General features: G+C 44.3%; 1 protein-coding gene across 2 annotated transcripts in view; it reads left to right on the forward strand.

The window, feature by feature from the left end:
• Positions 1-13,586, forward strand: part of TMEM164 (transmembrane protein 164) — a 34,094-nt gene that overhangs the window by 13,239 nt on the left and 7,269 nt on the right. For both annotated transcript variants that reach the window (XM_083371909.1, XM_083371908.1), the window contains exons 4-5: positions 1,710-1,776; positions 9,650-9,728. In XM_083371909.1, the coding sequence (XP_083228035.1) occupies positions 1,710-1,776; positions 9,650-9,728 (146 nt within the window). The remainder of the gene's footprint in view (positions 1-1,709; positions 1,777-9,649; positions 9,729-13,586) is intronic.

Below are 13,586 nucleotides of genomic sequence, written 5' to 3' on the forward strand. Positions count from 1 at the left end.
ACTGAGGAATCTTCTTGGATGAGAAGCGAAATGTCTAAAGATCCCTTATCATCTTTGTTGTTCTTCTCTGCACTCTTTCTAGGCCCTTGGCATATAATTTAGCTCCTTCCTGAGAAAGGGCTGTTCCTTAAGAAGCCACCTTGCTAAACGAGGCTTGAAAAATACAAGGATGTGGTCTTTAAGAGGAAGAGATGAAGTTAGATAATTGCCCTAATGCAGTGTTTCTCAGCCTTGAAGTTGAAGTCCACCATCTTAAAACTGCCAAGGTTGAGCAGTGCCGCCCTATTGTCAGCCAGGTGAAGCCACAAGCAGGCTGGGATTCCAGAAAGGTTATTTTATTGGTTATTGTTTATAGGGCCATTAATGAATCTTGAAAGCTCTTCATATCCTTTACTGGATACTCTTAGAAGACAAGGAGGACAAAGAGGGATGGTCCTGAGTCTCATGCTTCATCGCAGCTGAGTAACCACTTTACCTATCCCACCCACTTCTCAAGGGCGGGTCTAAATTCCTCCGCACTTCGGTGGGCTTTCTGATGGCGTTCTTAAAATGACTCCTAATGGAAGTGCCTGGGCTGTTTTTGTCTGAGTCGTTTAAGAAGCAGACGATTGAACTGAGTCGATAAAAGTTTGCATCTGGACTTGAATTTGTAAGCCAGCGGATGGTGAGGAAAAGAACAGTTGTAGAGGTTAAGGCACCAGGCCACAAACCGGGGGGGACTGTGAGTTCTAGTTCTGCCTTGGGCTAGATGGGGTTACCTTGAGCCAGTCCTCCTCTCTCTGCACAAGGAAGCAGACAACGGCAAACCACTTCTGAAGTCTTGCCAAGAAAACTGGCAGAAATAAGATAAGATGATGAGATGAGATGAGATGAGATGAGATGAGATGAGATAACCTTTATTGTCATTTTTTTACTGTGAGCACACTGGCACACATTGAAAATGAAATTCTGTTGCCTGCTCTCAAAAGAAAGCATATATCTATCTACCCAACCCATACATAACAATATAATAATGATAACATATAATAAGAGTCAATTTGAATATCAGTTAAGGCATCAGGCTACCCACCAGGAGACTGTGAGTTCTAGTCCCATGTTAGTCACAAAGCCAGGTGGATAATCGTGGGCCAGTGGCTCTCTCTTCACCCTAGGAAGCAGACAACGGCAAACCACTTCTGAAAGCGTGCCAAGAAAAACTGGTAGGAATAATAATAACAACACATAATAATTGAAATACTGGTTAAGGCACCAGACTGCAAGCTGGGAGATGGTGAGTTCTAGATCCCATCTTAGTCACAAACTGGGTGACCTCAGCTGGGTGACCTCAGGCCAGTCCTTCTCTCTCATCCCTAGGAAAGAAGCAATGGCACTTCTGAAATCGTGCCAAGAAAAACTGGTAGGAATAATAACAACACATAATAATGATAATAAAAAAGAATCAATTGGGCTACTGGTTAAGTCACCAGGCCATAAACCAGGAGACTGTGAATTCTAGTCCCACCCTAGTCATAAAGCCAGCTGGGTGACCTTGGGCAGCGTTTCAAGCTGATCTTTGTAAAGAAGATGGCCTACCGATGGTCCTTCAGACTATTCTTCTAATGGCAATCTGTGGTTCATCCTTCTTTTAGAACCGGCTGCAACTGTTGTGAATTGCCTGCAACAGACATCCTTACGCTGCAAAGGTGACATTTGTTTTTTCTTTTCGGTAGGTTGCAAATGCACATGCTGAATGGGGCCCTTCTTGCTCTCCTGTTTCCTGTGGTTAACACTCGATTGGTGAGTTAATCTCGGCTGACTGCTGGAAAGGGAGGGAGTTCACGCCTCTTACAAAACCACTTGAGTGACAGGTTTAATTTTGACGGAGTGATTCCTCGCATGTGACCCAGCAGTGCGTCTCCATCAAACATTGCTTGCTTGCTTTTTTTGTTTTTAATGAGTCCAGGTAAAAGTGCACATCAAGCGAAAAGTTGTACACGTATGACAATTATACACGAATTGGCAGCTCACATTATTTCAAAGGTTGAGGATCTTTGATCTTACAGAGTCATTAACACTAAAAAAGCTGTCAAAGCAAATAGCTTCTTTTTCCACCAAGGACTTCCCTGTATGCATCAAATATTGGCTTACATTTCCAGGGTTATCTCAGGTGCTTCAGAGTAGTTTATTTTTTTTATTATCTACCATTTAATTTGAATGCACAGCTTGGCGTACTTTTTTTTGGGCTAATCTGTGTTGTTTTTTTTAATTGGCTTTTGGTGCTTTAGCTTTTGTGCGAAGTAATAAAACAGCTGCAAGAATGTTCTCACCAAATTCTTTACAAGGTCTTTCTCTGACTGTCCTGATTGTAGGAGGAGTGGCAGAACCTGGGGCGGGGTTAAAAGAGGAATCAGCCTAGAATCCTTATGTAGCCACAAGTGAACTAAGTCCAACTCCCTTTTGATTTCCATCAACCCCTATTTAATTTATAGCAAATGTCAACTTTTAGTTGAGAATATTCCTGTGCGAAGGCTGTTTAGCAATAAATTACTTTAATTGGATCTTCACTTTTGGCCCTAATCTATCATCCCAAGACTGAGAGAGACCAGGGCACCAACATCAAGGCAATTCCAAATGGACATGATTTTGAGGCATATAGATTTGTGCATTTGTGCATGTGGGTTGCTTGTGTGTGTGTGTGTATTGCATTCTTGATGAGCAAATATGAAACTATTTACAAATTCAAATTAAAAAATTAGCCTCCAACGAAGAGCATAGGAATCCTACACTCGGGTGTCCCTGGGGCAACGACATAGAGTCGCCTATTTCTTCCACAACAGCAGACAGTCTTTGTGATCTCTTGGCTCAAAACACAACACTCTGAGGAGACCGCCTGGTTATAACTTATAATTAATTCTATACTGTGTACTTTAAGCACAATGTGTTCTCCCTTAAACTGCTGGCTCTGATTGTAGTCATAGTCAAACTTTATCATGGCTCAATAAGCCCGATTCAGCGTCTGTCTCTCTCTCTCTCTCTCCATCCATTTTCCCATCCACAAACCCACACACCCATTGGAACAATACAGAGAAGATTAGCCTGGCTTTAGTTGTTTTGGGAAGGGGTGAACATTATTGTGTCAAAGTTGAGGTGCACTCGTTAAAATGTGGGCGTATTCTGCTTCATTGCAGAACAGTGCATGATGTTGATCTGTTATTACAGTAATTAAAATGGTGTGACAATCAGGCCATGGATGGAAGAATGCCCGTTCAAAAACAAAAGTGCCGTTGTTGTCATGCGTTGATCCTTATCACTATGTTGATCTGATTTATCTCTGGTCCAACCAGGGTAATCCTAAGGTGGTTTATCTCAGTCAGACTTTTTAATTTTGCTTTCTTACTCAAGTCTTCACACAATATTAACAGAATAACAGAGTTGGAAGGGACCTTGGAGGTCCTCTAGTCCAACCTCCTGCTCAGGCAGGAGACCCTATGCCATTTCAGACCAATGGTTGTCCAGTCTTTTCTTAAAAACCTCCAGTGATGGAGCACCCACAACTTCTGGAGGCAAGCCGTTCTACTGGTTTGATTGTTCTAACTCTCATTAGACTTTAGCAATAGTGTGGAATGGACAAAACCCAGGAGTTGTGTGGCTAGGGGGTGTGTGTGATCACGTGATGTCACGCTTTATGACTGCATCGCTTAACAAGGGAAATTCCGGTCCCTATTGCCCTCGTCAAGTGACGAGTAGCTGTTTTGGGATGACCGTCTCCTAGAGCATACACAGGACTCCAACTTGAAAGAAAAGCTGTTTTATCTGCTTTGGAATCTGCTTGGACAATACTCTGCCTTTGCCCCAGCCCCAGGAAGAAAGACGTGGCAGAATAAAAAAAAACCATAAAATCAGTTTGAAGAACAGGCACGTGGCAGTCCTGCCTTGCAAAGATTCGCCTGGGTAATTTAGCTGCTTAATCTCCCCAAATCTTCTCAAATAAGGTACGAGCTGGATCAGCCCCCGTGCCTTTCTTCCTAATCCCACTTTCCCCGTGGAATGGCTTTAATTAGAGCCCAAATCCTCCCTGGTTATGGAAGCCGATGTTTTACGCGCCGTCTGCTTTGCTTAAGAAAGTCCATTCCAAAACTTCTTGCATAGACGAGAGAGCAAACTTGCCTGCAGAAGCAGTCGGGTTGAATATATTTCTATTAGGGCGGTTTCTATTTTAAAAAGCTTGCCAATGCTTCGACAGAAGGAGACACACAAAGTGTTGCTCAAATGAAATATTAGCAACATTTGGCATCTGCCCTCCGACATTTCCAGATAGAGCAATTTCTCCTGGCGCTTGGGAATCTGAGCCTGCCTACCAGAATAGAAGGGACAAATTTATTAGTTTTCATTTCTCCTGTTTTCGATTGTTCCATTCGTCACCTTCGCATTTTTGTTAATGTTTGCCCAAATGTTGTTCCTACCATTTCAGGGCAACTCTCTTCTGATGCAGGCATGTGTACAAATCTGCACCCCCCACACACAAACACACAAACACAAACCACAAGGCATACTTGTGAGCAAATTTCTGTAAAGCAATACATTCATACTTGATCCCCAATTTGTCGTACCCACTTTCCGGTAGGCAGCATACACAATTTTGTGTACGTACTTCAATTGGAATGCAGTTTTGTTTCGCAAGACTGGAAGGAGGGTTACTTTGGAACAATGAACTGAGCTGCAGTTTGCATCTTGAGATCAGCATAGAAAATTAAATGAATCGCTCTGTTAATTCTGAAGGAAGGGTGGTTATATGCAGAGATGTCAAAGTCAAATTCTATATCAGTTTAGGTAAAGGTTCCCCCGCACATGTATGCTAGTCGTTTCCAACTCTAGGGGCCGGTGCTCATCTCTGTTTCAAAGCCAAAGAGCCAGTGCTTGTCTGAGGACGTCTCCGTGGTCATGTGGCCGGCATGACTGGACGCCAAAGGCACATGGAACGCTGTTACCTTCCCACCGGAGTGGTCCCTATTTTTCTACTTGCATTTTTACGTGCTTCCGAACTGCTAGGTTGGCAGAAGCTGGGACGAGTAACAGGCGCTCACTCTGCTATGCGGCACTCGGGATTCGACCCGCCAAACTGCCGACCTTCTGATCGACAAGCTCAGTGTCCTAACCCACTGAGCCACCGTGTCCCTCAGTTTAGCCAGTGCTTTTTTTGTAAAAGAAAAAGGTGCCGGAACTCACACATGTCATACAACCCGCCTTGACTACCCTACAAGGTTCCATCCAAAAAAGTTGCCAGAACTCCGTTCTGAGCGTTCTATGAGAAAAAAAGCCCTGAGTTTAGCAATATCCCATTTAACAATAATAAGCTAACCCTGCCTATTAAGGATGGAATGAAGTCTCTCTCTGTGTGTATGTGTATGTGAGAGAGAGGGAGAGAAAGAAAGAAAAAGAGAAAGAGAAAGAGAGAGAGACAGAGAGAGAAGGCAAGATGTCAAATCTACCTAAATATTCTGTTCCTTTATACAAGTAGTCCTCAACCACAACTGAGGCCAAAAATTCTGTTGTTAAGCAAGACAGTTGTTAAGTGAGTTTTGCCCCATTTTACAACTTTTCATGCCACGGTAATTAAGTGAAACACTGCATTTGTTAAGTTAGCAACCTGTTTGTTAAGTGGATCTGGCTTCCCCATTGACTTTTGCCGGTCAGAAGGTCGCCAAAGGGGATCCCATGATGCCGGGACATGGCGACCGTCATAAACACGAGCCAGTTGTGCCAGCATCTGAATTTTGATCGGGTGACCCTGGGGATGCTGCAGTGGTTCTAAGTGTGAAAAACGGTCATAAACCATTTTGTAGCTTTGAATGGTCACTAAACGAATTGTTGTAAGGACTATCTGCATGTGCGTTTGGTTAGGTGTAGTGCATGGTCTCATTCCCCCAAAAATGGAACCTAAGACTCGCAAACTACACTGGATGGGTTTTCCAGATATTTAAGCCAAACTATCATGAAGGGTAGAATCTGAATTCTAGGCAAGATGAAGTCCTATTCAAACTAAGCACGCCACTGAGAAATATCTATTGCTTTTCTATAATGCTAAAGCGCGCTAACTTCAGCCTCTAAATCAGGGCTTTTCAACCAGTGGTATGGGTACCACATGTGGTACATTGGCACCTGGCAGGTGGTACGCGACCATCCTAGAAAAGTGGTAGCGGGGGTGGGGAATGAGCTGAACCGGTGGCAGCACCGCACAAGCCTGAGCGAGAGACGGCTGGAGCTGCAGGGCTGTCAGGGCTCAGCGGAAGCGCCAGGATCAGCGCCAGGCTCCAGCTGGAACTCAGCACTGATCCTGGTGCTTCTGAGCCCAGAAGAAGCGCCGATCAACTGGAATGTTGGAGCATCTCCAGGGTCTTGTGATTTCCATTCAGATGCCTTGGCAACTGATTCATATTTATCATGGTCATGTGAAGTGACCAAAACCTGCTGCAACCACCCAGCAGATGGGGGGGGGAATAAAAACCAAACACCCCCTACCCCACCCCCCCTGCCAATCCTCAACAGAAATGCTCACAACAATGAAAACCTCGGATGGGAGGAAGAGCGCCACCGGGCGGGCAGGCAGGTGTCTTGCTCAGCTGTGGCTTGGGGAGCACTTTTTTCAGTGCCATTGTAACTTCGAACAGTCACTAAGAAAACAGTTGTAAGTTGAGGACTACCTGTACTTCATCACTTTTTTTCCTTTTTTGCGGGTGGGGGGGATATCAAGTTTTTGACACCTTGCTAGGAGACTGGTGGTACTCGGATGTTGCAATATCCTAACGGTGGTACAAATGGGTGAAGAGGTTGAAAAACCCCAGTCTCTAAATATCCGGTGGGAACTGCTTAAACTAGGACAGCCTTCCTCAACCTTAGCAGATTTAAGACCTGTGGACTTCAACTCCCAGGATTGCCCAGCCCGCTTAGCTCTTTAGGGGATGAGGAACAGAAGAAGCTCAAATTCCAGCTGTCGCAAAGATGCTTTTCCAAAAAGGCAAGTGAACTTACTTGTTTTTTTTTTCCCCTTGAAAACATTTCACAACTCATCCGAGAAGCTTGTTCGGTTTCTTCTTCAGAACTGAAGAAGCTTCTTGGATGAGAGACGAAACGATTTCAAAGGAAAAACAACAACAAGAAAGTTCAGTTGCCTTTTTGGAAAAAAGCTCTTTGGGGATAACCGTGACCTGGATGATGGAGAATCTCAATAGACGCTCAAATTCAGGCTTGTACTGTGGCCAAATATTCTTCTAAACGTAACATAGAAACCTCTCTCGGGCAACGTGTTCGACTAATTATTCAGTACAGGACTTGGCATCAGTGATGTAAAGCAGGGGTCTTCAAACTTGGCCCTTTTATGACTTGTGGACTTCAACTCCCAGAATTCCTCAGCCAGCATGCCTGGCTGAGGAATTCTGGGAGTTGAAGTCCACAAGTCATAAAAGGGCCAGGTTTGAAGATCCCTGATGTAAAGCAAGCGCGTGTCAACTTAAATGCTAGCTAAGGATCAGATTAGGCTGGCGGAGCTGAGCTGAGCTGAGCTGCCGGCAGTGTGCGATCTTTTGTTCAGAATTTCTCTTGAACCCCTCCCACCCTGGTACCTACAGAAAAATGTTGACTTCACCTTCCTGCTAAGAAGGGTCAACATTGTGAAATAAAAGTTCTTGGGCCAACAACCAGCAGCAGCTGTCATTTCCACTCCTTTATGTTTGGCACAAACTGGGATTGCTGTACGGTTGGGTGGTTACGGAGAGCCGAGGAAATGCAGGAACAGTTTGCGGTGTTTGTTTTGCTTTTTTTTAAAAAAAAAAATATCCCCTGAATGTATATAAAAGCACAAGAATCCTTTCTTTTGGCCAAGAATTCAGAATTGCGTAACGCTGCATTGGAGGAAAACCCATTTGTTCAGCAATCACAACAATTTCTTATGTGTTTTTTTTCTGTGTGGTTGTTGTTTCTTTGCAGCTTCTGAAAATTTAAAGCAGTGTTTTTCAAATGTGGCAAGTTTAAGAGGTGTGGACTTCAGTTCCCAGAATTCCCCAGCCAGCCAGCCCGCCATGCTGGCTGGGGAATTCTGGGAGCTGACGTCCACACCTCTTAAAGTTGCCAAGTATGGAAAATAAACTGATTTAAACTCTTAAGAATGCAAAGCAGTGATCCGTGTTGGTTTCTCCAGCAACCTGTCCTTTGTTTATATATTTTTTGGCTTGCTTTCTCTCCTGTTTTTCATTCACCGTGTCCAGGTGGGTTACGTATTATTCTGTGCAATTTTCCCCATAGCAACTGGCCCGGGCAGATCAGATGGGCTGAAGTGGGTAGGTGGGGATTGGTCTAAAGCAGGGGTCTTCAAGCTTGGTCCTTTTGTGACTTGTGGTCTTCAACTCCCAGAATTCCTCAGCCAGGCTGAGCAATGCTGGGAGTTGAAGTCCACAAGTCATAAAAGGGCCACGTTTGAAGATCCCCTGGTCTAAAGTCACCCAACAAGTTTCCACAGTTCAAGACAGCCCTGGGCCTGAGTCCCACAGGGATTGCCATGCCAAGATTCTGTAATACCGGGTTGGATGGACTTCAAGATAAATAGCCTTTAATGCTTTCCTCCTCCTCCTCCTCCTCCTCCTCCTCCTCCTCCTCCTCCTCCTCCTCCTCCTCCTCCTCCTCCTCCTTCTTCTTCTTCTTCTTCTTCTTCTTCTTCTTTTAAAAAGCTTGCACTGTTTATTTACTGATTTATTACATTTCATTTCTCTGGCTACTCAACCTTTGGCAATAGCTCTGGGTGGCATATGAGGATTAACAGCACCAGAAAAAAACCCCAACAGTCCAAATAATTAATGTCCAAGGTTGCAGAAGTCCTTCCGTTTGAAAAGAGTGAGCCAAGCTATTATATATATATATCTCAGTGGGTTAGCTTGTCGATCAGAAGGTCGGCAGTTTGGTGGGTCGAATCCCGAGTGCCACGTAGCAGAGTGAGTGCCTGTTACTCATCCCAGCTTCTGCAACCCTAGCAGTTCGAAAGGACGTAAAAATGCAAGTAGAAAAATAGGGACCACTACAGTGGGAAGGTAACAGCGCTCCGTGCGCCTTTGGCATCTAGTCATGCTGGCCACATGACCACGGAGATGTCCTCGGACAAGTGCTGGCTCTTCGGCTTTGAAACAGAGATGAGCACCGGCCCCTAGAGTTGGAAACGACTAGCATGCATGTGCGGGGGAACCTTTACCTTACCTTAAAGGTAATAGGTGCAAGGTGTCAATTCAAGCCTGCTCACCTGAGCTGTCGAACAAACTGGGAAATAGGTGTGCAGTTGTCCTGATGAATAACATAGTCTTTCTTCTAGAACAGGGGTCCCCAACCCCAGGTCCGTGGACCAGTACTGGGCTGCAGCATGCCAGCAACCAGTCCGCACAAACAAGCAAAGCCCCATCCACGAAATGCAGGCAGCACACAAAACCACGTCCTTTCCCGTCCTCGGAAAAAAACCTCTTTCCACGGAACTGGTCCCCGGTGTCCAAAAGGTTGGGGACCTCTGCTCTGTTGAATACAACAGACCTGACATCAAATCTAAGTTGATCACATAGTCAGGGAGAATTATTCTGAGCTGTGTGCACGCCAGTCTATATTTATAAATCTGTTCCTTCTTCTTCTTTTTTTGCAGCTACCTTTTGAAATGGAAGTTTATTACATTCAACATATCATGCTCTACGTTGTGCCCATCTACCTGCTATGGAAAGGAGGTAGGTCTTTCTGTGGGGCCTTACAGGCACTATTTAATTATATCCTGTCTTCCTAGCTAATCAGGACCTCCATCGTGGTGTTCTAGAGAAGAATGGGAGAGCCGTCAGCCGCTGAATGTTAATTTTGCTCCGCGGTTCTTAACTAAGGCTGCTACGTTTCCACTTCAGCAGTCCGACAAAACTCCAGCAAAGCTTTTCACAGTTTAAAAACACAGAACATGGAGTCATAGGACGGGAAAGGACCTTTGAGGTCTTCTAGTCCAACCCCCCCTGCTCAGGGCAGGAACCTCATACCATTCCAGACCAATGGCTGTCCAATTTCTTCTTAAAAACCTCCAGCAAAGGAGCAGCCACAACTTCTGGAAGCGAATAGTTCCACCGATTAATTGTTTCTCACTGTCATGCAGTTTCTCCTCACTTCTAGGTTGAATCTCCTTTTAAACAAGCTTCTGCCCATTACTTCCATGTCTGCCCTCTGGACAAAGGGAAAGTCATCAACAAATGAATTCCTCCCCTCTCACCCAAGAAATGGTAGAGTTGTGTGAATGGGCCCCACTGGCTTTGCATAATGTAGTTCTTCATTTGTTGGCCAACCACTATTTGTCCAGGATGGGGTGGGGAATCTATGGCCTCTTCATGACTCTTGGACTTCAACTCCCAGAATTCCTGAGCCCAGCATGGCTCAGCTTGGAAACCTCTCCCTTTCCCCTCAGCGTGGCTGGCTCAGGAATTCTGGGAGTTGAAGTCCACGAGTCATAAAAGAGCCGAGGTTGCCTACCCTTGCTATAGACCAACTCTACGTCCGGTGGAACTACTGGTACCTTTAGAGCAGGGGTCTTCAAACTTGGTCCTTATGACTCGTGGACTTCAACTCCCAGAATTCCTGAGCCCAGCATGGCTCAGCTTGGAAACCTCTGCCTTTCCCCTCAGCGTGGCTGGCTCAGGAATTCTGGGAGTTGAAGTCCACGAGTCGTAAAAGAGGCAAGGTTGCCCACCCCTGGGCCAGGAGGAGAGCTTTCAAACCTATTTCAGGAGACTGGCCATCTCCTTTGGGTTTCTGCAACTCTCTGCCGCCCTCTACTGGTGGCCTGCAAACCCTGAACTTCACCTTCCATTCATGTTTCTCAAAGGTGGGATAAACATGTTGTTCAATAGAAAGAACAAATGAATGAAAGCCTAGTTGCCACCACTAACTAACATTGCCTTGTGGACCTTCTCTGGGGAACATGTCGTTGGGACTTCCCTAGGATTAGCATAGGTGGTTGTTGCTGTTGTTAGTTGCGAAGTCGTGTCCGACCCATCGCGACCCCATGGACAACGTTCCTCCAGGCCTCCCTGTCCTCTAGGTAGCCATATAATATATGTCCAAATCACCTGAGGGCAGGACAAGAAGCAACGGATGGAAACTAATCCAAGGAGATAACCAACCTGGAACTAAGGAGAAACTTCCTGACAGTGAGGACAATTAACCAGTGGAACCACCTGCCTCCAGAAGCGGTGAATGCTCCAACACTGGGAGTTTTTAAGAAGAGACTGGACAGCCATTTGTCTGGAATGATATAGGGTTTCCTGCCCGAGCAGGGGATTAGACTAGATGACCTCCAAGGTCCCTTTCAATGCTATGATTCTATGTTCTATCTACGGGAAGGCTCTCAACAGTGGAGTGGTTCCTGGTTCCCATAACTACTGTGAGTAATATAAGTCCTTAGCCATATAAGTTTTCTAAAACAAACAAACAAACAGGATCTTGCTGGCACGATCCAAGAACTCAGATTCCAGAACTCCTCCACCTGCCATGGATTCCTTTGAGATCTCTTTGAGTGTCTGATATGTTAGGATGTTCTTTTGAAATTGTGGGTTTTTCCCCCTAATATTTTAAAAGCTTGAAATTTGCTATTAAAGTCTCAGCAAAGCTTAAATAACAAGCCATCGTTTACCAATCGCATGTAACCAATGGTGGGGTTCAGCCATTTCGCACCCCTTCGGCAGAACCGGTAGCTAATTTTTTCTTGCCCAGGCCCAGAATGGACTTCCGGAAGCGGCATCCACACCGAGAACCGGTTGTTCCCCTATTTGAATCCCACCACTGGTCATGGTTTGAGAACTATCTGTCCACTTCTTTCTCTACAGCTAAGAACATAGACTTGTATAGACAGTTCAGATTTCTTTAGCTTAAGAGGAACATGTTTTTCAAGTAGTATATTATTTCTTTCTTTTTTTCTTTTTGTTTTAAGATGTGAGAAACGTAAAAGTGTTGGGATGGCTTGTATGAGGAAAAAGACTTAAATACTTAAGTGTAATTAACTCTAAGAAAATCTTAACAGGAAAAAATGTTTTTTTTTTTGAACATTGCGGGGTAAACAAATTTAAATGAGAACTTTAAAAAGGATCTATCACAAGGTGATTAAGATGATTAATTAGAAAAGAGGATTTATATTGATGTGGTTGTTATTCGTAGAAATACTAGAAAAATGTCAATATTCAATTGCTGTTTACTAATATTACTAAGAAATGTACTACTTTAATATTATTGGAAGAAGAGAAAATCAAGGAAAGCTATTATGTGGAATAGGGAACTATAGAAATTAATTGTTATTGTTTGTAAATATAAGCCCAGACAACATGCTGTTTACCAAATATTAATGTTAACAAAAATTAATAAAATATATGCTTAAAAAAAGATTTATTGCTAAGCTGTGGTGAAGTTTCTCTAGTTTTGCGTTAGAAAAAAAAGATTATTCTGCAGGTAACCCTCGGAACCAGAATTTGCATTACTAAATAAGGCGGTTGTTCGGCGAGTCATACTTATTTTACCACATTTTTTGTTATAGATTGTTAAGCTTAATCATTGCAGCTTTTAGTGAATCATGTGGATGTTAAATGAATCCTGCTTCCCTCAATTGACTTTGCTTGTCAGAAGCCGGCTGGGAGGTTGCATATGGCGGTCACATCAACCTGGGTTGCTGCAACGGCTGTAAATACATGCCGGTTGCAAAGTGCTCAAATTTGGGTCAGATGACCCCCCCCCACAAGGATGCCGCAGTGGTCGTAAGTGCAAGAATTGAGTCCTAAGTCACATTTTTCAACGTTGTTGCAATTTTGAGTAGTTGTTAAACAAATGGTTATAAGTCGAGGACTATCTCTAATGATTCACGAGGAGCTCTGGAGAAGTTGAGTTAGGCTAGGAAGGAGAAGTGTGATTTTATTTCTTCCCCACCGTCTCTCCTCCCTGCACTCTTCCTTTTTACCCATTTCCCAGATGAGTAAGTTACTGGTCAACATTCTAGTGGTTTTCCACTGTTTGCAGAGAAGGAATTTCTGACCGGAGAGACATCAAAGAGGGAAGAGAAAGCATTCCTCAGCTGAAATTCAAAAGCTCAGAATTAAATTGGAATTGGAAAAATAAACGTGTAGATTTCTTTTCCAGCTGGCCAGATTGCCAGGAATTTGCCTGGGTCTTTTTCCCTTGGCTTGTACAATGGTTTGTAAAGCTCCCTACTTCAAATTGGGCTGGTTGGGTCCTGGAGCGTGTCTAGAAGGAAGCTTTCTAGTAGTTAACTATTTCTAGTTAACTGTTTCTAGTTCGATGCACCAAATTGTCATTAGTTAGGAGTGCCAGAACTCTCCACAAATTGTCCTGGATTTAGCGCCACAACTGAGTTCCAAATTTCCGTCGCTCAGCAAGACAAGTTGTTAAGTGAGCTGTGTGCCCACTTTATGACCTTTCTGCCACAGTTAAGCCAATCGCTGCAGTTGTTCAGTGAACCACGAGGTTGTTAAGCGAAACCATCAGGCTGCCCCCCGGTTGACTTATGCTTGTCGGAAGCCAGCTGGGATGGGAAGCTTAGACCGGGCGAT

This window comes from Vipera ursinii (assembly GCF_947247035.1).
Source record: "Vipera ursinii genome assembly, chromosome: 12".
In the NCBI taxonomy this organism is placed as follows: domain Eukaryota; kingdom Metazoa; phylum Chordata; class Lepidosauria; order Squamata; family Viperidae; genus Vipera; species Vipera ursinii.